Raw genomic sequence first — 27,765 nt, forward strand, 5'->3', positions numbered from 1 at the left:
AGCATTAGGTATTAAGATAGATATTAAAGATACTAAGATATTAAAACATGTTTGTCTGTGTGTGTCCTTGCAAATTATGTGTTGTTTACTTGTGTGAGAGAGAGTGTGTGATGTATTGTAAAGAGGTTAATGTGCGTGTTCCTACGCATTAAATGACAATGAAACATGACAGTATCTGTGTTTCAGAACTCGATTGGCTGTCGTGTCCTTGGTTGACCTACTGTACATCATGAATCATACACCTTTCCTATAAAAAGTTATGTTTGAAAAGCTAAAGTGTATACTCACTTACAATTCACAGACAACATATGGAATGAGAGTGGCGATAGAGACTTTACTGCTTATGAACGTCACTAGGTTGAGGCACAAAAACACCTGGTTAGAGACAGATGTTACACAGGTTTGCGGTGTTAAGCACGTTGGATGTCATCCTATCGAAGTAACATCGAGAAAAACAAAAACAAAAGCCAATAGACCAGCTGTCAATGAAAACACACAGCAACAGACACATTTATGGTCGTGAACTGTGAACGTGTGCTTTGCTGAGACACCTCGGTCTCTTTGTTTCACACCTTTGCCTCAAATCCCTGTCAACTCCATTACTATTATGATCAAAACAAACAGAATATGGAAGCAAATACATTATTTACAAAATGTGGCTTGGGTTGTGTGGGAATGTAATTTCTGTGAGACAGGGTTGGTATCATTGTAACTGTTTATATGTCAGCATATAGCTGTATGTGTGTGTGCCCTGTGTGTGCCCCCTTCCTCTCCCCTCTTGTTTTGGAGCTTTGTGTTATGGTATGGGGCACAATAAAATGGAAATGTGGAAGTCCCTGTTTCAACAATGAGCTCATCTGTGCCCTGGCACGTTGCCCCGGCCCCCCTCTCTCTCTCTCTCTCTCTCACTCCCTCTCTAAATCTATCTCCCTGTCACCATTATTGTGATTTTGTTTTTCTTTCAACAACAGAAATAAATATATGGCGTTCCACAGGAATGTGTGGAGCAACAGCTCTGCTTGGATGTTTGTGTATTTTGGGAGCATAATCACATTTGTGTTAACCTGTAGTGAATTGCCAACAGGAAAAACAGGAGCTATGGCAATAATCTGTTGTAATCTGCAGGCTGTAAGAATCATTCAAACCCACACCTAAATTTTATTGGCTTCCCACCTGATTTGGTAAAGGCTTGGTCAGCCACCAGCAAGATCAATACAAAGTATTACGATAAGGTTTTCTGCAACCACTCATACACACAATAAGCAAATACCTCAGGACAAAGTGTCCATTGTGTGTCTTAAATCCAAACCACATTAATAAAAGCGTTTAGTTTTAAAAATGTGTGGCTACTTCACGATGTTGTCAGAGTAGATTTAAGCAGAGGTTTTTGCTGCCCTCAGAAACCATACACATTCTTGCTGAGTCACATGAACAAATGAGCTCCCTATTGTGGGAAAGAACTGTCATTTGATTTCTTGCTGACAGTCAGATGACCAGATTGACACCACTTTCATGTCTGTACTGTAAATATACCACAGGCTAGTTATTTAAGCTAAGCACAAAGACTGGAAACAGTATCAGTTTAATTTGTGTTAATTTTGTTGAATCTATCCAGAAACTGGTCCTTTAAATATGTATAAATGTCACTGTATAGGATTTTGTGGTACCTTTGGTTGTGGTTTGGTTGCTTATTGCAGCCAACTGAATATTGCCTCACTCTCCCTATCCACCTGTATATGAAAAACAATAAAAAACAGTGTTTAATTTGACAAATGTAATATAAACTTCCAATTCTGAGGAACAAAAGTATAACAGTCCTTTATTTTCTAGTCACAAGAGATGAATCAAAACATAAACATCACTTGCAGGTTCGACACACTGGAATTTTAAGGATGTTCACAAAGTTGCTCAAAAATGCTGAACATGAAAGTCACTCTCCTCGTACAGCTCTATCTTTTCACCAGGTAGGAGCTCCTCGAGCATCTTCTCATGTCAACAGTCAAGACTAACACCTTTTCTTGAGGTTACTCGCTCAGCCAGCTTCAAAGGTGTCACAGCAGCATGGCAGTGCTGGACACACACACATACACTAAACAAATTTCCTTCCTCCCCTGACCCAAAACCTCTCTCTGCTCTGGTGTCACTGGCTCTCCACAGACACACAAACATAAAAGTGTGACCTCCCGTTCCAAGCATTTGAACTCTGACTTTTCCCACTTTCACCCCTGGGATACAGAGTGGAGGGAGTGACCATCCTGTGACTCTTCCTGCGGTCCCTGTCTTTTCCTTCCCATCCCTCCATCTCTTCTCCTTGCCACCCTCACTCCCTATATCTTCCTCTGTCCTTCTGCTTCAGAAGGAAAGCTTCTTCTTCTTCTTCTTGTTCCTAGTGTAGTCACTTTCATTTGCCTTTTTTCCTCCCTTTTTTATTTTTCATATGAACCATCAGAGACACTCAATCAAATCAAAGCACAAGAGCTTTAAGAGAATGATTTGAAAAGAAAAAGCTGGTGGATGGACATCTTTATGTCAGCTTAAATAAATGGATGCCCCCTGCAGGCCAAGAAATAGAAGTGCATGACCTAATTCTATCACAGCTGGTGTTGTGTGTGAAAAAGAGCTTTGAATATACATATTTTTTTCAACTTCAGTCATAAGACACCATTTTTTTCTTTCTGCTGATGTCTTTTCATTGACGATTACAGTCACAGCTGCCAAAGAGAGTATTACTCAAATCTGGTTTGGAAAAGAATTCAATGGAAGTTGGCCATGGGTGAAGATTCCTCAAGAGAGGAATCCTTCACGATACTCCATCATTTCAACAAACATGCCACTGCAAGTTGGATCAGCTCAAAATTAGACTTGCATCCTGGGAAACTCAGGACGATACAAAAGTTCCAGTAGAGCAGAGTGAATGGGTGCGGCATCGCTGTAACCGTTAGGCTGCTGGCGACCTACCTGAGAGAATGACTAGGTTTCCAAAAGGTTGTTTAACAGGTTTCTTAAATGAGTGTAATGTAACATACTTTATTGGAAGCCAGTGAAGTTGCTGTAGAATGGGGGTGATGCGGTGGAAGGAGGGGGTTCATGGAGCTTGGACGTTTTGAAGATCGTTGAATAAATCGTTCTAGCAGGTGGAGAGGGAAGAAGGTGGGAGGCTGGAGTTGGTTTTATTGGAACGGTAGAGCTGGGTGTCATCCGTGTAAGAGTTTATATTATATTTACCCAAAATATTGCCAAGGGGGAGGTACATGATGAAAAGGAGGGGCCCCAGGACAGAGCCCTGGGGCACACCTGTGATAGGGGTCACATCTCGTGCCTAATGTCCAAGTGAGCCCATGTGAGAACACAGCAGGAAATGCTGTTCTGCAGCCTTCCGTAACCCCTCACCTGGATAACCTCTTTCTATTGTGAATGTGTCTGACCCAGACCATCACAGAAACTCTGAGAATAACCAGACCAAGTTTTCCAGACTTTTTCTATAGTATATGCCTGAAAATATCTTAAAACACACACAGTTCTCAGTCTATAGTTTCTTTATCTTTACTTCATTTGCCCTGGTCTCATTCATTTTATCTTGTGTTGTTCCAGGATGCATGTTTGTTTAAATGACTGCTTGTTATGTGTAAAGGAATGCATGTGGAACACCCTGAGATAGTCTTTATGGGGACGTAAACAATGGTTTCAAAGTGATATGGAGACAGTATGTTCTACTGTAAAAGAGGAAACTTTTGTTGTGGTATAGTCAACTATAGAACTGAATGATGTTTATGTTTGGCACAGGAAATCATCCAGTGTAACACCCTGCTGTAAATTGAGGAGCGATTCTGGCATTTATTTGGAGTCATATGTCTGTCTAAATGTTTAAAACACAGATTTGGTTGCATGCACCATACAGTAATCTATTTGAGACATTGCAGCACAGGTCTCAAAGGTCAGTCATGAAAGCATACTGAAGTCTGGATGTTTCCTCAGCTCACTGATGAAGCATAGTTTTAAAATGGAATGCTTATTATATCAAATAAAGCCATGGCTTGGGACCAAAATGGGGTCCATTTTGAGAACCACTGGAGATCCACAGCAGGTTCAAGTGCCCCATGTCACAGGCCCGTTTTTATTTCAAATGATTTGTGCAATATGTATATCTTTGATGAGAATTTGGTCATCCGCCTGCTTCCTCATACGTCTTGTTTGGTTCTGTGATAGATCTATAAGACAAACAACGAACAGGTTCCCTGATTAGTGTTTGAGTTGGACCCCCGATGCTTGTGATTAACACCAAACAGTCGCACTCTGCTGGTCATATAGCTGTGATGCGACGATGGATGCCCGGCAGTGTTTGATTTGTGTAACCTGCTCAGCCTGGATGTCTGGTTGCACAGTGGGAAAGAGGGAAGCAATGGTACCCTTTTGTCGCTAAATCAAAGGCCCCCACTGAGGGGGAAATAGCATGCTGCGGCCAAAACAGATGGCGGTGGATCTTTAAATGACCCTTTTTCACAGAGCAGCGTGTGTTAGACACGCGCTCGCTCTAAGGCTGTCTTATACTTTATGGTGGAGCGGTGTGCGCGGTGTTGGGCGGTGGGTAGTTTCCGTGATGCTATCAATTCTGAATCTAATGGCCCCAATTTTTTGTGTCAAGTGTTAAGATTTCGCACACATGCCGTCCACACTGTGTGTTTGCCCATTTGCTCCTGTGAGTGCACGACGTTTCACGTGTGCAACGGCATCAATTTTCAAACCAATAGGCCAATCGTTCCCTGCCAAAGGAGTGCAGTTGCACTTTGTTGATTGTAAAATCAATATGAGGGCTCTTCTGGTCATCCAGGCTGATCCCTCCCTGAGTGAACGACAGCCATGTCCCTCCCAGCAAAATGATTTCATTTAACTGTTATTTCATTTCACCACTTGAGCCTCTCTCCACTCACTCAGTATCTCCCAAGACAAAAAAAAAAAAATCTATTAAATGGAGTATTGTTTTTCTTTTTCTTATTTGGATATCCATTGGTATGACCTGTGCGTCATCTGCATGTGAATTCCTCCGAAAAAGAAGCTTAACAACAAGTTCAAACACGCTGTCTGAAGAAGTGAGGAGCCTTTGTAGAATAGGTGTCAGATTCCAGTGCTTAGTACGAACGCTGCCATATCTGTCATGCTCAGTCTGTGTTGGTTAGGGAGCGTGCACATGGGGAATGAGGCTCTGACGTTGTGGTGTCTTTAAACAGATAGTGTCCAAAACAGAGAAGAACTGCAGATTTATGTTAAGTTTTCCTGTAGTATTAAAAGGAAAACCAAGTGTTCATGAACTCCCATCTCAGATTATTCCTGGGTTTGGATACAAGTACGAGTGATGCTGTTTCTACGTGCCATCATAGGAGGGATATTTTGACGGCTTAATCCCTTAACTAACAAGTTGCTTGCACATGTTGACAGACAGTAGTTCTGAAGAATAGCTTTTACAGTAAATCATCTTAATTTCATGTACTGCATTTGTTACATTGCTGGTGGTTGCTGCCAGGGGACGCTGTGGTATTATGAGAGAGGATAAATAAAGAAATATAAAATGGTGAGCGAGACTCGTGCTGTTGTAGTGAGCTGTGCTTGGATCTTACTACTGGCCAAGAGAGTAACATGGTGAAAACAAGATGGGGGGACCAATGCAAACATCAATGTTTTTAGCAATTTTAAACCAAAAACTTGCTTATTTCATTTTGTACATTGCCGTATTTTTTCCTCCTTTACATTGTTTAACAATTGTTAATTCAGCAATGTCCCAAATTATAGGCAATTCCCTATTTAAACCACAATTGTACACATTTTGTTCCCTTTTTAAAATAAACAACAGTGCTGTCACTGCTTTGTTGCATAATTGAGAAGTGAAGAATCTGGAGGACCTGAAGTCCTCCCATAATGAGGTCTGCACTTGGGATGCTTAGGCTTGCATCACTCCCAAATGGTCACATTGTTGGCAGCCGTTTCATGTCGAAATTGAATCTAAAAAGACAAATTAAAAGTTGCCTCTGTCGGAACATATGGTCCCCTTTAACACTGGTACAGAACAGTATGTTCCTTATTACCAACCACCTCTTGCAAGCTGCTATTGGAGCACACTTTGTGCTCAGTCACCCTGCACTTCACTCTGTTTAAACATCATCTAGCTCATCCAACTGACAGATGGCAGGGAAAAAAAAAATCACATCACATGCTGTCTGCTTGTGACTAAAGTCATGTTTTCTTTCTGAAAACAAGGTATAATTTATCATTTATTTTATTTAAGCTGGTCTGAGACATGATACTGTATATATCTATGAGGTGGAAGCTCATTTCCTTTTACTACAGCATGAGACATTGCGTGTGTCTCTCTTTTTGTGGTTAAAATGTGAGATGTTTTATTGTCTTTTGCCATTTAGGACAACATTCACCACACATTCTTTCCCTTTACGATGAGAGCAGCTACTCACAGACATTCACAGAGACTTCTTCCTGGTCCTCCTTGGCCTTGGGCCCACTGGATTTGAGCTGAAACCAGCAGGGGAGGACAGGAAACTGACAGGATTACACCGACTGGGTCAGCTGTGCAGACACACAAATGTGAATACAAATAGGGGTGTGCCCAAGGCTTGAACTGCGTGGGACTCTGACTATGTAGGTTTCAAATACGGGATTGTGTTTGGGGAGGGAGATAAAAAGGGAAAGTATGGACTGTGGGAGTAGAGCTTTGCTGTTAGGGCTTTCACTTTGAACAGCCTCACATACTCTTCCTAATGGGTCTAATGAGGTCACATAGGAGGCCGATGAGGGAGGGGGAATAGAGGCTCGCCGCTATTTCAGGTATTTTTGTCACACAAAGTATAATGAACATAAATACCTGTATGTCTGTAAAATCAGCCTTCATTTCCTTGAAGGCTAAAAAAAAACAACTTTTCAGACAAATACATAACAAACAACAAGTGTGTTTACAGACAGGCTGGGAAAACCAGAATGACCCATGGACGACTCTGAGCACTGTCTCACCTGGGAACTTAATATACAGTATGAACTCTAGTTGTTTCCTCCCCATTGAGCCATTTCTGAGTCATGTGGTGTCTCTAATAATAAAGTGACTTTGATGTTTTAAAACCATGACCTCTTAAACTAGGCGTGGTGGCGCCTGTGTACTTTTAGTCAATTGGATTTGTTCTGTGTTGTTGTTTAGCAAAAACAGCCTCCAAATTAAAGGCATCCATTAATATTTTATTCCTGTATCTGTATTTAAAAAATGACAAATTCCTAAAAAAAAATATACTTGCTTACCTTTGAGTTCTTGAGCCGAGTTATAAATAAAAAAAATCTTTTAAGATTTTGTCGTGTAATATAATAACTCAACAAAAATGTATACTTTGTAGAATTATACTAACACAACAAACAGTACTCCTTCCATGGTGTCAGGTAACGTGATGTTCCCGGTGAGTTGCTGCATGTGAATGTGGACACACCTACTGCACAGCTGTGGACCATCATGTCATTGGAGCCTCATTGAAGCACTGGGTCTCTTTATGAGGGTCGTGTCTTGAGAACAGTCTCTGACAGAGTGAAACACTGACTTTTGTTTCTAGGAGGTGATGGAGATGAGATCATTATTTATAATCTTGACTGAGGTGAAGGGGCTTCATTTATGGATCCCAATAAACAAGAAGTGTATGTGTCCTGAGCCAAAAGAAGAGACAGAATTCACACCACTGGAAGCTTCGAGCTGAGGAGATTACTTTTTTTCTGCCCCTACCATCCCTGTGATTGATTAGGTTTATAGGGGAAGACGGTGCGGGTGAGAATTCCAGGGGAAGCCAAATAAAGGCAATATTAGAGTTGGGTTTCATCCTCCTCCTTGAGTCTGTTGTGGTTCCATCTGGGCTGGAGTAAATAACCTACAGCGTCATGCAATAAGTAAACTGCTCAGTCGTGTTGTTACCACAGTCTGTCAGAAGATGGCTTCAAAATCTTGAGGAAAGTCTCCATATTATATTGTGTATTCACTTGAATACGTCATTACAGTTTTATTTTCATGAATGGTAACATTCCATGAAGGTAGAAACAGCATATTTAAAATATAATTAGTTTAATCCATCTGCTTCTAAGCAGTCAGTGCAGAAAATGACTCCTGTGAGTGTTATTACATACAATAGAATGAGTAGAACAGTTTTACTGTTGTAGATGATCAAGGTGACACCAGAGTTAATTACTTCATATACTATGTACAAGCTCTATAGAACACGCTCCATCCTACTTTTTTTATGCATCTATGTAGCTCAAGCTGTCTTTAGACATGAATAGAGAAGTCTCAGATATTGTCCAGGGAGTCGTTTGTGGACATCCGTCCTTACATGAGACCCCTTCTCTATTCCAGGAAAATGTCCAGGTTTCATTGCATGTTTGCTATGAATCTGATACTAAAGAAACAGACAGACAGAGAGAGAGAGAGCCAGGCATGACGGCATGTTACATTTCGTGATATAAATTATTTATTTACATTTACAGAAAAATGACCCCATCAAGACAACGTAGTAATAACTATTGGAAATAGAACCCAAGATACAGTAGCTGACGTCATCGTCACAACCGAACAGAGAGCTCTATAATAACATTGTGCCCTCTGTCAAAGGTCTCCTATAACACAAGGTGCAAGGCATCACGTGTAGCCCCGAAAACATCCCCACCCCTCTACCTACACCCCCCCACCCCAGACCATACAACACACACACACACTCACTCACTCACACACCTCATTTAAAGCCCCTTACCCTGCTTTGCACTACCCTGATTTTGCTTTAACCCCTCATCTACAAACGACAGATACTGGCTAGCTCGTCTCTACCAAAGCTCACACTTCTAACTCTCACACACACACACACACGCACACTCACACACGCACACACACACACACATTCAATATCCTCAGTGTCCCCAAACACCTCATGGTTCATTTTTTTTCAGGAAAACCCTGGAAGTGGGTGGAAGCGACAAGGTGTGAGGAGACACGATTCGGTAACTGGCGACTGATTAAAACATGACTCCAAGGGTGGGGGTCGCCGGTGACCAGCGCTGCAGCTCTGTCTTTGCCATGTCCCCGTCCTCCGCGGGCATTCCTAGAGTTCGTACTGGGCGAGAGGGCGAGGAGTGAGGGGAAGCAGTTCCTAATTTTCAGGGTTGGCCTACAAGGGGGGGGAACATCAAACGCCTTAGCGCTCCGTCAAAAAACGGAGGAGGACCGTGTGCCCGGGCTCAGATAAGTCGAGTGGAGGCGCGCATGGTGTTCTCTGAACTGAAGTGGACATTGTTCTGCTTCTGCCGGTTGATCCTGTTGGTCCGTGGGCACTTCCTGTACAATGAGAAGAAGAGGGTTGAGGAAAGGGAGCATGGCTCGGGTTAGCAGTGGGGAAATACAGCGGGAATCTGCAGCTATGAAAGTACAAAGTACAATACAATACATCATTGATAATGATTTTTGGAATTCTGCAAAAAATAAAGATCACCGAAAACAACCTTGTGGCAGAGGTAATAAAAAGTTCTTGCACTACCGTGGGGTTCTCGGATTTGTTAAATTCTTTATCATATTACTCTAATTAATTCTGGCAACAAGACGAGTCGAGCTTGATTGCGGGCGTTTGCCTCGACTTCCATGGGATATTTACACCGATCGCAATGCGGTGGCGTTTTTTCTGTCTGGATTCCCTTTGGAATGTTTGGAGTGGGATTATTTCGGTATAATTCCTAATGGAAACGCCAAAAAATATGTAATGAACCAAACCATTCCACTTGGTGGAAACACGGTTTAAGATGCAACAGAAAGCCTTGTTGATGCAGCAATGATTCTCCACATATCTCAATTATTGAGCTCTTAAAGTATCACCATTATGACCATTGGCCTAAATACATTTAGACATGCACACAGGTGGTTAGGGCTAACAGTAGGATTAGGATTGGGATTATAAAGGGGGCATGCCATGCCACTCCTCAGTCACATGTCCTCATGCATAAAGCAACTATTCTTGATGTTTTGAAGTACCACTAGTCCTTCAGTTTGAGAACCAAGGTTATAGTATGTGATTAATGTTATACTTTCATTCTTTTCTATCTCCCTTGGTGTTCACTTTGTATCTGTGAACACATTTTCATTTGGAAAATAGCAGACGGAGTTTAAACACCTAGTTGTAGTCTCCCACACAGGCCGCACTAAGAACACCATTGATTTCAGACCACCTTTAAATCATTTGAAAGATTTTACTACACCAAGGTTTAAGAGTGAGATGACCACTTATGTTGGAAGCCAGTTTAACACAAGAGCTGGGACACGACTAGAGACGAGTCTGCTTCCTGTCACGCACAGGAAGTAAAGGACAGAGGTGGCCTTTTTCTGCGATGATGAACGATGATTTACTAAAACTGAACACTCACAGAACTCACGAGACAAAAGCTCTGTCGGTTGAACAGAGACGGGACGGCGAGGTGAGCCATTCACCGAGCGACTGAATGTCTGCCTAAGTAGTTTCATTCATTCCTTTACTCATTTATTCATTCATTCACTGTAGTCTCAATGGTAACAAGTGAGAGCCATGTGTTGCATTGTAATCTTTAATAAGGCTGAGTATTTTTTCTATTATTTATATTTTATCTTGAATACAGCCGAAGCAGCAGGACACATTAATGCGGCTGTGGCATTATTCACCGCTGTAATTTTCTCTCTCATCTCATTCTGTACCTTTTCTTCTGCGCGCTCGTTCATTTTGTCCCCCCTCAACCTCCCCCCTCCCTCCTCTTTTGAGGAGCAGTTTTTTGTTTTTTTTCTTCTTGCCCAAACTCTTTTAAAATCTTTTATTGAATGTAATAAATTGCTTAGGTCAGCCTGGAGGGACAAAGGCTGCAGGGGTGTAATTGTGTGTGTGTGTGTGTACATGTATTTATATCTTTGTGAGGGCGTTTTTTTTTGTTGCTTTTTTTAAATGTCTCTAAGGACATTTTGACCCTGTGTGGGCTTTTTTAAGGTTAACGCCTGGTGTTAGAGTTAAATTTGGGTTTAGGTAACGGTTAGCCCTGTGTGTGTGTGTGTGTGTGTGTGTGTGTGTACATGACTCACCTGGTAATGCAGAGCACCACCACACAGATGATGACCACCTGGAGAGCTCCAATGATAGAGGCGATGAGGACGTAGTGCAGTTTGCCGGAGCCTGGCACCACATAGAGGACGTTGTACTCTTTAATGTCACACTGAGGTCCCTGAAAACCTGAGTGACAGCTGAGATCACACACACACACACACACACAAGTGAGAGGGAGAGAGAAAAGACGAAACAGGTGATTTCTTTGCACCAAGTGACTGGTTAATTGTTCTTGCCTTTCTAATGGAAACGTCAGCTCCTGTTTGATAAAGACACTGTGTGTGGAACAATGCCTTTGTGTGACAACACCATGACTGTGCTCTTTCTCATGACTGATGGGGCTCGCAGTGAGGAAGAGAGAGAGAGAGCATGCTCGAATGATAACCACACCTCATCCTAGGCTCATGAACGAAGCACCAGAGACACACCGCATTGTTATTGGTCAGCTTTGGTTGTTGCCATTTTGCCACGGCCCACTGGTGGACATTGAATGTATTGCATGAGGACCTCAGACAGGGCAATTCTCCCCATTTAAAACAAAACAAAACACACACAGTCTTTGTTCTGAGAGGGACACATTACATTAAAAGATATTAAAATATGTCTCATTTTGTTTTAATATTATATGTCAACACAACATAGGGGTTTCTCAGGTGTCAGTAATCACAATTATTTTACACAGAATTTGTGATTATTTGTGATAAAGTCATTGGTATAAGGGAGAAAAATATTTCAATTTACATCACTGTACTGATGTGCATATGTAGAATGAGCCTTGAAGGCTTGGCAGCATTTTTAACCTCTCAAGTTTTGGAACCATGAAGCGACTCAGTCACTCCGTCACTCTTTTCCTGGCCTGTGTGCAAGTAAAGAATAACTTACCCTCTGAGTGTCATGAGGAAGCTGGAGCCAATCCCAGCTGACACTCCCACACAGTCCCACACAGTGCCAACAGAAAAAGACCAACTATTTACACTCACCTACAGATAAGAGTCTAAAATGAATCTAAGATCAAACTCCATGTCTTTCAACTGAGGAAGCAAGCAAGCTGTAATATCTTACAACGCACACATTAAGAGAGCATGCAAAGAAGGGGTCTCGTCAAACAGGGATTCAAACCAGGAACCTTCTTGTTGTGGGACAACAGTGCTGACCACTGCACTGTCATGCTGTGCCTTAAAAAAACCAGCAATCATTCCAGTTGAACGCTGTCCTGATAAACTGTATGTGTATTATTATTCTGTTTTGTTATTTCTAATAAAAGACCGTATTTTTCATTTCCAGTTCTCATCAGAAAGTCACCTCATCTTGAGCTGCAGTGACAGAAGTGTCAGACGGACACGAATGAAAAGAAAGTATTTGATGTCGTTAGTGTTGAAAACTCTTCTCTCCACGTTACAAAAACAACAAGAGTCTGCAACATGGAAGCAGAAAAGACGATATCACTCATCGTCCATGTCAGGATTGTGCAGGAATGATGAGCGGTCGAGAGCTGCTGGCAGGGTTTTTGATCTCGCCCTCTTAACAGTGGCTTGGCTGCTGCAGCACAGGGTTTCCATGGTGATCTATCCAGGTCAAAAGCGAGCTAGACCTGAGTTAACATGAGATCATGGTCTGGCAACAAAAAAAAGAACAATCTATCAAAGTGTGAAGCATATCTGCACAGTAATCACCTAATTTGTTCAGTTGAGACGATTCACAACAGACTCATTTAGATCTCATATAATAATGCCTTTCTAATAATAATAATAATAACAATAATAATATAAAATATGTACTTTAATACTTTATATATTATATGCATTAAGGGATGAGGGAAGTCTCCAAATATCCTTTATTTTATGTTACATTATGCTATATTATATTAAGTTACACTGGCTGTTATTAATATCAAGCATTTGTATCTGGCGTTTTCACATTTAACCAGTATATTATGGACACACACACACACACACAGACACACACACACACACACACACAAACAACCTTAACCATCACAAATAAGTGTCTAACCCCCCCAAAAAAGCCCTTTACAGATGTGAGGACCAGCCAAAATGTCCTCACTTTGCCAAAAATCTGTATGGTTTAGGCGATTTTATGTCCTCGCAATGCCCCAAATACAAGAACACATACACACACAAACAGGGAGGGAGAGAGATGATCTTTCTCCTTAGAGACAAGCTAAAATGGTCCTCCCTTTTAATCTCTCTCTCTCTCTTTTATACCTGCGTTTCCTGTCTCTGGGGAGGTTGTTACCAACCAGCACCTGCATATCCTTGTTTGGTACCAACACACACACACACACACACACACAGTCTCATTCTCTACCCCTTTGACCTGACAGTGTGTGAGATGAATGGCTGAACCTTGTGTTTTGGGAAAGGGGTGGTCACACACACTCACACACACACACACACACACACACACGCATGTATGCACTGCCCCCAGCAGAGAGACCATTGTGTCTGGATTATGGAACTCTGATTACAACAACCAGCAGGGGGCAGCAAAGCCCTTTGATGCTCCGTCTGTGCAGAGCAATTTTCTGGATGCAAGATGACTGCCTGGCTGTGTGAGCTGGGACAAGCCAGGTTAGAGAGGAAGGAGAAAGCAGAGGGAGGGATGGAGGGAGGAAGGGAGGGAGATACCAGGACCCTGTGACCGCTACACTATCATGCTGTAAAAGACAGCAGAGCAGAGAGCACACATGCACACTGACCCTGTGTAAATGTAAATGCACATCTAAGCCCTCTGTCAAGGTGCGTCGTGTTTGCTTAAGTGAATGTTATCTACCGTGTGGTAAAACTGTTGATTTTCTCTATGGACTCTGGTGTGGGAGAGTGAATGGTTCAGAAAATAACACTTTCATTTGTTATTTCACTTGATCTCTTAAACACTTAAGAGATTTGGATTGCAAAGTATCACATTGATATTTTGGCCCGCTGATTATGTCGTGTTTACAGCCAGGCACCGTATCACGTGCAACTTGTGCAACCAAATCCCGACGCCTGCGGAAGAAAAACGACCGACATCTACATCAAGTGGACAGAAACCTGACATGGGTTTCCCTGAAAGGGAGCAGAATACATGACTGATGAAGAGCTCTGCCATCTAACTCAAGCAGGATCATTAAATCTGCGGGGGTTCAAAGACAGAACGAGTCTTGTGAGTCCTCTGGCTCAATGCACGGTTTGTTTATACCCATACTTCAGTCAGCTGCACTGCACTGTAAAAACACTGTAGCTGAAATAAATATAGTTTCATCAATTATCAAATTAGACTCCACTGCCTATAATATAAATATATATATATATATATATATATGTAGATATATATATATATATATATATATATATGTATATATATATATATATATATATATATAACATACTGTAAGCATAGCCTCATAGACTGGTATCTATTTAAAAACTATGATGATAATCAAATGATGTCAAATTTAGGAAATGATGATAAAGGTTCATTAATGTTAAGAATTGGGTGTTCCTGTGGCCTAGTGGTTAGGAGACATAACAACATGCTTCCTCTCTGGTTTGATTCCAGCTCAGGAAGGTTTGCTGTCTGACATTTCACCCTCTGCATTCCCTCATGTCCTGTCACCTGCCCAAAAAAATACATATCCCTATCCATCACTCATCCTCACAAACTGTGTAGTCCAGTCATCGTGTGTGTGTGTGTGTGTGTGTGTGTGTGTGTATACCTGCAGGAGGGCTTGGCCAGTATACTGGGGAACTGACACTCTCCATGGACGCAGTAGTTTTTGTAGTCATCTGGACAGGGGATGTAGAGCCCGCGGGCCAGGCCATTCCTCGGGTCCTCATTGTTCTCTGTTACACATGCAGAGATGCACACTTTCATAAATATTGAATGCACATATGCTTTTGACCACTTGTGCATATAATATGTGCGTAGAGATGCATTATTAAACTTCCATATTGTTATGTTTCGACCAGGCTCGGTGAAGGTTAGAGACGGAGCGTGATCTGGTGTAGTACAGAAAAATATCCCAGTGACTTTAGACCCATGTTTTTATTCACAATTAACCAAAACCATCTTTCCTTGACCTTATCCAAAGCGATTTTCTATTTATATATATATATAGATATATATCTATATCTATATATATATATGTATATATATATATATATATATATATATATATATATATATATATATATATATATATATATATATATATATATATATATATATATATATATACACATATGTGTATATATACACATATATACATGTATATATGACTTGACTTGCGATATAGCCTTGTAGGTAACTTAAAAACAAAAAAGATGGAACATTAACACGTGAGACACAATCAAACATTTTCACTACAATGCTCAAGATTAAAATCCAGAGGATTGAGATTAGAAGAGATAAACATTACCGGTAAAAGTGCAAATGTGATTAAATAGTCAGTGCGGCTGGGTGCATTAACAGAGGGGATTTGTACACAGTCAAAAACACAGCGTTAGTTTGTAGCTCTGATTCTCATTAGATCAAGGCAGCTGTAGGTTGCATTGATCTAGTTAGGCAGCCTACAGCCTTATTGGATGAAGGCAACCTAAAAATGAAGCTCTTATTTTTTAGTTCAAAGTAGATAGAGGGAGAAGCAAGACAGTAAAACTACAATCACTCTTTAATGCAAGGATGAAAACTTTTTTCCAACATCACTTTATCCTCCACATGAAGGTCGCGGGGAGGCGCTGGTGCCAATCCCAGCTGATGAAAGGGCGGGGTACACCCTGGAGAGGTCGCCAGTCCATCACTGGGCCACATATAGAGACAAATTTAGAGGGTCCAATTATCCCCAAATCTGCATGTTTTAGGACTGTGGGAGGACACCAGAGAACCCTGATGAAACCCGCGCACACACAGGGAGAACATGCAAACGCTTTGCCGACATACTTTTTATCACCTCAAGCCAGCGATTACATTTCATACAAATATTCTAAATAATAATACTTCATATACTAACTGCTTTTGCAGATACCTGGACGGAAATGTCTCACTCACCTGTGAGGTCAGTCCGTGCAAAGTGTCCATCGCCACCTTTGTTGCCGGTGATGATGTCACCTGGAAAGGACAGAGACAAAACTGATCCCGGGTCTGTATAAGCAAACTCCTCTGACTCCTGCAGCAAGCCACCATTAGCAGCTGCCAGAGTATAGGCAGAGGCAGTTGAATTCAAATCACCGTGGCAACAAAAGGGTCCACGAGGTGTGCGCACCTGTCTCTGTAATGCATATAAATGTGAGCCACTTTCTTCAAAAGTCAGAGACAATACCCTCTAATGAATTATGCCGAGCAACGTGCGGGAAGCAGCAGAGCAGAGCTGAGCAGAAAAGGAATCAGCGGCTCTAATGTATTTTTGCTCACCTTTTTGAGTTTGCATTGAATTCCCCTTTTTCAGAGCAGCTATACAAAGCTCCCATCCAATCATAATCATTTTATTGCAATTGATTTTCTTTTTTTTTCCAGTGGTCAGTGAATTTATTTGCTTAAAGTGAGTGTGCGAAAGTATTTCCTAGATTTATGAGGCACGGAGTCATCTCGTAGAATGTGCCTGGAACTGCAGTCATTTTTTTCCACCCTCCCATTTCTTTTTCCTCTTTTATTGGCTTGTAAAAACACAAGAGGCAGAATAAACAAAATAATAAACAAATGAGCGTTTCTACGGCGGTCAGAAAACGGGAGTCACACGTGTGACATTTGGAAGAATGAAACGCTTAATGAGTGTTGAAAGCGCAAGTAAACCTCTTATTAATTTTACTAGTTCCACACAACGAGGACACAGAGAAAAGATTTCAGCACATTGAACACAAACTCTAGTAGAAGGCTAAACTACTACACCAGGAAAAGAAAAGTGAAATTGTTTCCCCAGTGACACATGGGGGAAATATTATAAACCAGCAATCTTAAATGTCAAGGTGTCATTTTGAATTGTGGCTAACATGGCGTTTCTGAATTCTGCCGTTTCACAGCACACTTTCATGACATTTTGCTCCTCTCTCTCTCACTTTCGCAGAACGAGTGGAAACGCGATCAAATCGATGACAATGGTCCGACCCGAAGGGTGTAACATGGGAGAATACACATTTCTATTTGTGTTTCAGAGAGCTTGCTTTTCTCCCCGTTACTTTTCAAAGCTTTTCAACTTGGTTGTCACATCTCGATCAAATTGCCCCCCCCCCCGCTTGTCCCGCGTGGACGCAGAGCCACTCGAGCGTTGTACGTACTACGTGCAGAATAACCGTTGTTTTGCCAGATCTTAAAGCAAAAGTCACCGTTATGCAACGTTGACGTTGGTGCATCAACGTTTGAAATAAAAAAATATGAAGCATATTGAAAAGAAGAATGCCTCTGTGCCTTTGTCTTCTCCCACATGGATTAGCAGTGTTATTCAGTTTAAAGGATTTAACCGCACAGATTAATAAATAACTTTATCCCTGGAACCATTTCAGACAGTCACTGCATTCAAATAATTGATGGCAAACTAGAGAGAGGGGATTACCATTCTGCAAAAAATAATCAATACATGGAGGAGTAAAGGCCGTTTGTGGTTTTCGGGGATTATCTTTGCACACTATTCCAGAATATGACAGAGTGAAAGTATATCTGTACTGATGAAATGTGGTTGGAAAAGCACACTGTCTGCATTTAGCTCTGCAAGCTGCCTCATTTGCCTCATTCACCCTCATGGCCTCACTTCAACTTGAAGTGAACACCTGCTTAGGCAGACAGAGCGCACGGCTGTGTGTGTGTGTGTGTGTGTGTGTGTGTGTGAAGGTGTTTGTGTGTCTGACCTTGGCAGTGGCCCAGGTACTTGACCTCGATGCGCTCCTGTTTCTGACAGGACGCCTCCTTCACCTGGCAGGGGTTGTCATAGGAACGGCCGTCCGAGGCACACACCGGGTTGAAACTGATGTGGGAACAGTCGATGTTACACACGCACCTGAGGAAAAGTGAAAAAAAAATTGTATTAGTGCACGAAGCTCCCTGGAATTTTATTTATTATCTACATCAGGATGTGAAATAAATGAGATCTGAAATATGAATGGAAATGAGCGCGTCTTTATTCCGGGGAGACTTATGTGCGTGTCTGACTGCGAGAGACACAAAACCAAATTCATTCAGGGATTAAAAATGAGATAGAGAGAAAAAACAAAAAAAAGCCTGTACAGCTTGTGCTCAGTGAGGATGCTGGACTGTGCATAGTAATGCTGTTCAAACTGGGTTTTGGCACATTCAATTTGACACAATGGCATATGGATTAAACATTGGGCAGCACAGAGAGCTTTGGTGACAAAAGATGTACCCTTACAAAGACAGGAAGCAATTAATTCTGCTCTAGTGGGAGAATCCTCCTCCTTCCCTGCACCTCTCTCATGTGGTGTGCCCCAAGGGACGATCCTGGGACCACTGCTATTTCCACTATGTATGCTCCCTTTTGGCTCTGATATCATTTTAAATTCCACTAAGCAAATAGCAGCCAGTGGGCCTTGTTTATGAGGCGGGCCATGTGTTTTCTATTACTCTCACTATATCATACAAGTCAAAACTTGCCTTTACAGGATGACGTTTCACACAATAAATCTGTTGCTTATCCATATTTCTACTTTTATTTCACACTCAGGACCCATGTTCTGTTTTTGTTAACGTCTGCTGCTCATTGTTTTATTTTGTTTTGTAGAACACTTAGCGCTTTGAAAAGTGCCGTATAAGCGATTACATTTTTTTAAATTATTATTGTGAGAACAACCACACTTTTCAGACATGAGCCTCATTAAATCAGGCTGACTGTGCTCTAAATGGAAAAAATAATAACTTGTAAACCGATGCTATTGCAGCACAGACAAAGAAGCAATGCCAAATGTGTTTTATTTTTGTTAGTTTTTGGTATTACACCAAGTAATACATCCTTCAGCAAAACACAGCTGAGAAATTCCAAAAAAAAACTTTGGAGCAGTGTGTGTGTGTGTGGCCTGTATTGAATTTAAATGGAAATTTTCTTTTATTTCACTAAGCGTGCGAGTACCGATTAGCCCTGAATTAATGTATTCGCTCATATTGATTAAGTACAATTTGCAAAAAGCGTTCCTGAAGAACTGAGTCGAAGTCTAATTACAAGTGCGTTGTGTTCTCGTGTTGCATTTAAAACGAGTCATGTCGTCTTCTCCGCAAATTGAATCAGTGACTTCCCTCCGCGCGGCTGATATTTCTGCCGTGTTTCCGTGGCAGCCGGTAATGCGTCCGTTTCTCACCGGGTCGGGGAGCATACTCGGTGCTTTTTAGCCCTCGCAAATGAACCAGGCACATCACAAATGAGTGCGTGTGTGTGTGTATTTAGGGCATACATGTAGTGTGCGGCAGGCCTGATCAGCAGAAATTACAAGTCGCACCGAACACTCGATTCTGTAATTATAAATCTGTCATTATTCTCCAGGTCTTTCATTTTCCCCTGGTGCCAAGATCTCAGTAACGCACCGGCATTCAGCGGTCTTGCAGCTGCATTTGCATATACACCCACGTGGGCATCCAACGCATTAAACATGTGCCCACACACTCACACACACACACGCACACGCACACTTTTTTGCAATCAGCCATGGTGGCTCGTACTGCTGACACTAATGTTGATTGAAGCGCTGCGCACCAAAGCGTGGCAGTGCTCAGCTACTGTTGTAATGAAGGATCAGCAATGTAAGAATGATGTGAAGAAAGGCTTCGTTATGCATCTGAGGGGACACAGCTGTATGAGAGCGCGCAGTATCCACAAACCCACAAGACACTTGAAGGGAGGCGGCGACATAGACTATGACTTGCCGCCGGTGAGGCTTCTTCAAAAAGCCTGGAACAGCGTCTTTGAGTAAAAGCAGAGGTCGGCAAATCTGACAATCCAACAAAGTTACATATACAGTCTATAAGTGGTGTAAACTCTCATAAAGCAGAGAGGGGAAAGAAATATCAACAGCAGCAGATAAATCCATAATCAAATTAAGGTTAGGCAGTAATTAAATAAAATTAATGATTGCAATATAATCAACGGACGTTTAATTAAAGTTTAAGTATTTAATTAAAGTTATAACATCAATGTTGTATGCAAATGTTCATGAATTGCATAAACACACTTCAGCAATTTGAGAACTGAAAATTGCTTGGTTTCATCAAATTTCTTCCAGGAGGCGAAAATCAATCTTTAATTATCTGACATTCGCCGTGATGACTGTGCTTATCTTCTGTCTTTCTGTTACTACGGAATTCACCTTCTATCACTCACTGTCAAGTGCCCACAAAACGGCAGATTCAGGCTCACAGACGCAGCCTTTGACAGCAGGAGCAATTATCAATCTCACCAAATCAAAAATATCAAATAAATACAAAGAGAAACAATAAAGAGTGGTGAAGAACAAACGGGAACGCGGCGAGTGGACGTAACCAGGCACAGGTGTGGGGAATCAGGGAAGTGGGAGACGGAGGCTGAGGGAGCAGGAAGGGAAAGGGATTAAAACAAGACATGATGGTACGAGACACTTTTAGACCAAAAGGAAACAGAAATCCAACAACAAGGTTCCTGAAGTCAAGTTTCAAAGAGGAGTGGCATATTTGGAGAACCATTAAAACCACATGTAATAATCTAATCTACTCTAATCTATTCTTAAAAAACACAACATATTGCACTGAATGTCTACCATATCTATAAAAGTAAAAAAAAAGGATAACTTCATTGTTTGATCAGCAGTTGATATCTGCAGTATTAATTGGAAATAAATAATCAGCCATAAAAGTGTCCATATTCTCTGTATTATTATTAATAACAGAGACACTATCTGATGGAGGAGTTGTTAAATAAAAAAAAACAAAACTGTGAACAACACATTATTTCTCCTTAGCTTCCATTTTGGGGTGTCAAAACTAACACCACAGAAAATCTAACACAAATCCTGCGTGACATTTAGCAGGAACTGAGGAGGCGTCCACAAAAATCCCATCCTCATTTCCACCAAAATCATGCTGCTAATGTATGTGCGTGCCAGTCAGTGTTGTTGACCTAGCTGTGCTTTCACATATGCCAAGAAAAAAAAACAAAAAAAACCCCCCAAACTAATCAGCATACTCTACCTTGAACAACACACGATATATTGAGAATACACAATATTATCATAACAATGCTCTCGTGGCAAAACACAGCGTTTCTGTTTGATTTAGGATGATGACCTCCAGGTAAACAGTAGCCAGCTATTATTTTGAGAGCATTTTATCACTGCCCGGGAAATAGAACCTTCTTGTGTGTTCCTTTATTTCTTATCTCATATACACATTAGGTGGGTTCCCATCCGCTTGTATTGATGCATATTTCTGATTTGTGCATAAAACCAGACGCGTGATCGGCATCTTTAAGTGAATAAAAGACAAAGTCTAGAAATATGGCTGGGCTGGAAAAATAGTGGAGGGATGTGTGTGGACTAAAAGAGGGAATTACAACATTCATCCACTTAATTGCTATAATAATAAACAGAGGCAATTAACATTGTCGAGTTGCCGTTTGGCGTTTCTGCATGGAGATTGCATGTTTGCCCCGTGTGTGTGAGGGTTTTCTCCGGGTTCACCGGCTTCCTTCCACAGTCCAGATGGAAGTTGCCACTTGTTATCTGTCTGTATGACGTAGATCGTGGATGTCAAACGCACGGCCCGCAGGCCAGAATCGGCCCACGAGAGGGTCCAACTGAATTTGTGAAAATTGCACATGATTACAAACAAATTCTAACGTAAAATAAGACTATTTTTTAACTCCAGATACCTGTGGCTAAATCTTCTCTCTCATTATCTTGTATTCAGACGTTTTGCCTCTGAAAGGTTCACAACAATCCAATCAGAGAGCTTGTCGGTTGATGCCTTCAATTTCAATATATCCCAAATAAGCAAATCAGCTTGTTGATTATACCCAGTTATTTCCCAGTATTCACTCAGCTCATCATCGCTTTGGCAGTGACACTCCTCTACCCGTTTCTTCCATTTTTCTTCTTCTGGTCCTCACAATTTATTTGCCTAACTGTGCCATGCTTAATGTGAAGAGGTGAATAGTGAGGGTGTGTCAAATTCACTCCCGGATTATTCACAATTTCATGGCGTTTATTCACACCGCCGCTGCCGACGCGCGAGGGCCTTCAAAACGGATGAGCGCACGCTTATTTCCACTCTATTGAGACCGACGCAGGTATCCCACAAGCACGATTTTCAACGCTCCCATCAGTCAGAATCTGAAAACCATCTGCATAGCAACACACCACTGGAGGCGAGGGAGAAATAAAGCGGGTCAGGTCTTTGAAAATTATATAACCCAGACTATAATTTTGCTACAGCCTGCCTCGGGCCAAGATTAGTCTTACAATTTAAAGTGTCGGCGTTATCATAAAAAGTATCTAAATGAGAACAGATTTAACATGAAAGGAGGCAGTAAGAAGATCTGTGGAGAGCTAAGACGGAGAGCGCAATCATGGGAGTTTAAAGGGAAATGTGCACACATCTGTGCACTGGAGGCTTCACACTGCGCACATGTGAACGCGCACACACACACACACAGATGCAGACGCTGTCACACACGGACACACACTGCCATCTCAAGAGGCTGCTGTTAGTCTGAGGCTGATGTCTGGTCGCCATACATTTTTAATGAGGCCTCTCACTTTCTCCATAATAGGCACTATACCACTAGACTGCAGTGCGTCAACACATCCTAATGCTACTCGTGCGCGCACACACACACACGCACATGTGAACACGCGTGCGCGAGGCGGCGATCACTTTCATTTTCATCTTGTTTTGTGCTGTTTTCTCTCTCAACACCAAGTGATTACTTCACACTCTCTGCTGAGAAGTACAAAGGGGCAGACAAGTGTTAAATGAAAGTTGGTGCCAAGTGTGAATGTACATACTGTACGTGTGTGTGTGTGTGTGTGTGACGTGTGCATGAGGATACAGTCTGAGCAGGAAGTGCCTTATTGATTAGCTCCCTGTGATTTGCCTCCCCCCAGACTGTCTGCTGGCTCTCAACTGAAAAGGCCACTTAACACACATGTAAACACTCGCAAACACACATGCATTACACACACACACACACACACACACACACATGCAGCAGCTGACACCACTGCCTCATGGTGTGCATTTTTCCTTAGTAGCAAATCTTTGCAAATGAACATAGTGTTGATTTTCAGAATTCTTAGCCTCAAAATTCACTGAAAACTTGAGCGAATGAGGGAAAAACAGACAGATATTTATATAAAAATCAACATTAAAGGAGAAATAAATGTAAAGAAGAGAAGAAAAGCTGCACAGTAAATAAATATATTATAATGTAGCATAGATGAACTAGATGCCATCATTACATAGAGAGGTTTACTATTGTTTTTCGTTCTTCCACATTCGTAGTGAAGACACATCATAGACATAATGCATTTCCTCGTCCCTGACCTTAACCATCACAACTCAATGTCTAACCCTAACACCAAGCCTTAACCCCCAAAAAGTTATTTTAAGGGGTGACAGAATGTGATAACCAGCCAACATGTCCTAACTTTCCCAAAATATCTTCACTTCCAAATATGTTTTGTTATGTTTATACGCCTTTTTCGAGTACATGTGTGTGTACGTGTATTTATATCTTTGTGAGGTCCAAAAACACACACATTTTGACCTGGGCTCCACAACTTTAAAGTGATTTTTCGGGGTTAAGACCTGGTTTTAGGGTTCGGCCTTTAGTTTGTGATGGTTAAAGTGAGCGTAAGGAGCTAGGGAATACATCATGTCTATGAGTGTCTTCACTACGAATGCTGTGCAAACATGTGTGTGTGTGTGTGTGTATATTGATCTACAGCTTCCCACATCTCCTGCTGCCCTGTGACTTGCCCCCAGCCAAGCCTCTCTGTGGTATTCCCTTCTGCAGTCCACAGACTGGGCCACAATAAGGACATAAGCACTCGTTTGTCAGTAGGTCTACACCCAGCGTTGACACAGCGAGTGTCCCTGCAGCCGCTCTCTATGATTAGCTCACTGTCTGCTCCTCCTCTACCTTAATTCTATCAACACTAGTGGGTGTTATTGATGGGTTTGAAAGCATGCTCTTTTTTTGGGGGGGGTAATTACACTTTTACACCACAAATGGGTGTAAATGGTGTTCTCGTGACACTCTATTGATCCTTAAGGGGCAAATTGGTCTTTTTTTGTCTGCAGCCCGAAAACAGAGCGCTGCGGAATGACGGTGCGAGGACTGCAAGGCTCTGAACTACAGCAGGTAACCGTATAGCTGCGCTAACAAACACACTGCATTTCACGTCAATATGCATCTTAATGTTTCCTTTTCTATTTCCCTCACAGGAATCCAGATACAGAATCCAGAGAATGTTATTACGTCAAGGTGTATCACAATAATTCAATAAACAGAACAAAATATCTCCACATGGGGACAATGAAGAGCCTTTTCTCTATGTTTACAGTTTCCGAAAGCAATATGCATTCATTAAATGTGAAACAAGTTTGCGACCTCTCAACTGCAACTGCATTTCATATATTTCTGTAGTTTGGTAGCTGTGCTCACTGACACACTGATGTAACTGAGCCATGTAAAACTTTTCCAACAGGGATGGCAGTGTGAAGGGCATCTTCCTGTGCCTGATCCAGACACAGAAAGCACTGCTGAGATTGTCAACTATGTCAAAAACAAGCACCGGGGAAATGTGTCATAGTGGAACGTGCTGGAACTAACAATAGCGTCACAAACAACAGGAAGAACACATCACAACACATTCGTCTTCCCAAATGTTGACCCGGCAGACCACACGTAGTATTTGTCTTTAGCGCACTGCTACAAGCACAACACGCTGGAATCATTCTGTGATTGCCTAAAAGAAGTCTCGCAGGCACCATCTTGAAAAACCAGAAGAGGCCGTGTTGTGTCATGACTGTCATGAGTTATAACATTTGTTTTTCCTCCTTCTGTTTACCCTGAATGAGTGAAGAATTTTGGACGAGTCGGGTGAAGAGGTGAAGGTGGATGCTGAGAGTGTGAGGACTGGCGGGTCACCGGTGCATGACATCTGCTATCAACGAGCCACACCCGACAGCATATGCTGCGTTATCAACTATCTCACTCTGCATGAGCTCATTATTTGTTAAATGAAGCGTGCTGCACGGAAGAACTAGTCATTCAGACCGAAAAGTCTTCAATCTACACAACAAGCATTGAGCGAACGCCTATCAGCGACCACTGCGTTGTAGGTGAATGCCACCATAGTAACAGCTGGTAACAAGTGGATGGCAAACAACCACCACAGCATCACATGACCTCATCTTATATTCACACTGGTCCAAACACTAGCAGATTCACTAAAGGCTGAACAGGTGGTGTGGCTCTTTCACGTCCCCATGACATCAGAATCATAAGTTTGTAATATCACTTATATGCCCGTATACAAACTCATAATATCAACAGAGTAGTATTTCAAACATTTCTATTGGTTTTATACTCTATGCCAGGGGTGTCAAACGAAAGGCACGTGGGTCATAACCAGCCCGCCAGAGGGTCCAATCCGGCCCCTATGAATTTCTATAAAATGCTATATTTATCAGTTTGAGATACCTGTGACTAAATATTTTGTGCCTTTGAAGTTGTAATGCACATGTGTAAACGTATTTTTCTCAAGAAATTTGGGGTTTGTTTTGTAAAAAAGATTCTTCATTAAATCTAAAATTTCTTTATACGTTATTATGCTGTTATTTTACTGGTCCGGCCCACTTGAGATGAAATTTTGCCTTATGTGGACCCGGAACTAAAATGAGCTTGACACCACTGCTCTACGCAGAAGACAGAGACAAATGTCTTTTGTCTTTACTTTAGTCGTCTGTCATCTGCACGTCACAGTGATGGACGAAACCACTGGGAATGATGGGGGCAGTATGGAGACAATAGACCAGTCAGTTAGGAAAACTATGAAGAGTCAATATGGCCATTTATAAATGGTGGAACGTTTTCGAACATTCTCTTCCCCAAAAAAAGCTTCCTCTTTGGTTAACATCCCAGATATAGACAAAGTCCTGAGTTAAATGTTCATCTGTGCCGTCATGCTGTGTCGGAGCTCCAAAACACCAATGAGTACGGCAACAAGAGCTGGTTTTAATATGGAAATATGTAAATATTAATGGGAAGTGTGTACCACTACCCTCTACAACTGGCTCATGTTTAACTGTGGCTCACAATCCACCAGAAATACAGTGGTTTTGTTTCAAACAACATAGCGGAAATTCCTCCACCAACGACAGCCCAACTGCCGTAGTGTTTTGTTTTGAACAATGACACCACTTTTTCAAAAAAGAAAATGATGCCCAAATGTCGGAGGAAATAATGTGTTGTGTCTGTGGTCGTTTAAAAAAAAAAAAAAATCCTCCAGTGTGGCACAGACAAGCCTCACACGTCCTTAAGCATCAGGACATTTCCCATTCATTCATTCCTCTGAAATGTTTAAATAAACATTAGAATAATGAATAACTGAATCACTTTACAGGGTCACTTCACCTGCTCTTTGAATACAATCCTCTCTCTCTCTCTCCACTCACATTTTGATTAAATGATGGTGTGCTTAATTAAAATCAGCTGCCCCTTGATTGGGCAATTCAAGTGATCGGCTGCTGTCTCCAGAAAATTACCCTCTGTGGTGCTGCAGTACCTGCCGGATAATTCTATTCTCACTGAAAACATCATCACGTGGCTTTCGAAGCATTAAAATGCACTCGTGTTTTTTCGTTTTTTTATGTGCCACTGTGTGTCAACACCTTCCTGAATGACATACTGTACATTACTGACAAATTGTTTCCCTTTTGTGTTCATTGTTTCATCTCACACACTCACCGACGGTACATTCTGCCGTTTGTGACCTTGTGAATTCTCCCCCCGGGGATTGGAATTGTCAATAGTTTTTTGTGGGGGAGCATTTAGGTGCATTTGTGGAAGTGGGCGGACTCCAGCTGTTTGGTATTTGAAAAAAAAGATGCGTCATGAATCTGTTTCTTGGCATTACTGTTGTTGCACACCATGGGCACATTATCTTTCCATTACATCGAGTAGTTTGATAGAGTCATACTCTCAGGGCACTTCTAATTCTAGCGTCTGGGATTTCTCACAGGCATTGCCTTTCTTTTTTTTTTGGCAACACCAGCTGATCCCTGTTCCACACCAAATCTGTAACGCTGCTTCATTTAAAAAAAGCTCCCTTTTTGGAAATGATATAGAGTGCAAAATAAAAACAAATAAAAAGCTGATATTGTCTGGTTCAACATTTAGCCCACCATCTAATTAGGTTCAGTAGCCGCATGTTTATTGTGTAGCCCCTCAGGATGTTTTTTATAGTGCTGCTCGCTTGCTAACATGTGTGTGTATGGGGGCGGAGCCAAAAACATATTGCCTACATCCATCTCATCTGTAATAAATGGTTGAATTTATGACAAATGTTGTTTCTTTAGTGAACTACTTTCCTACCCGCGCCTGTGTGTGTGTGTGTGTCAAAGTCATTTTTGGTCCGACGTCCACAAGTCCTGTAAGGACATT

At 41.7% G+C, this 27,765-nt stretch overlaps 1 protein-coding gene across 1 annotated transcript in view; it reads right to left on the bottom strand.

Moving 5' to 3' along the window:
• Positions 1 to 8,475: 8,475 nt before the first annotated feature.
• The window catches only part of tmeff2a (transmembrane protein with EGF-like and two follistatin-like domains 2a), a 102,607-nt gene continuing 83,317 nt past the window's right edge, over positions 8,476 to 27,765 (bottom strand). The window contains exons 6-10 of the mRNA XM_044019408.1: positions 17,972 to 18,120; positions 16,182 to 16,241; positions 14,851 to 14,977; positions 11,111 to 11,269; positions 8,476 to 9,355 (exon numbers count right to left, since the gene is read on the bottom strand). Of these exons, the coding sequence (XP_043875343.1) occupies positions 9,259 to 9,355; positions 11,111 to 11,269; positions 14,851 to 14,977; positions 16,182 to 16,241; positions 17,972 to 18,120 (592 nt within the window). The 3' untranslated portion in view covers positions 8,476 to 9,258. The remainder of the gene's footprint in view (positions 9,356 to 11,110; positions 11,270 to 14,850; positions 14,978 to 16,181; positions 16,242 to 17,971; positions 18,121 to 27,765) is intronic.

This window comes from Solea senegalensis, linkage group LG2 (assembly GCF_019176455.1).
Source record: "Solea senegalensis isolate Sse05_10M linkage group LG2, IFAPA_SoseM_1, whole genome shotgun sequence".
NCBI classification, from domain to species: Eukaryota; Metazoa; Chordata; class Actinopteri; order Pleuronectiformes; family Soleidae; genus Solea; species Solea senegalensis.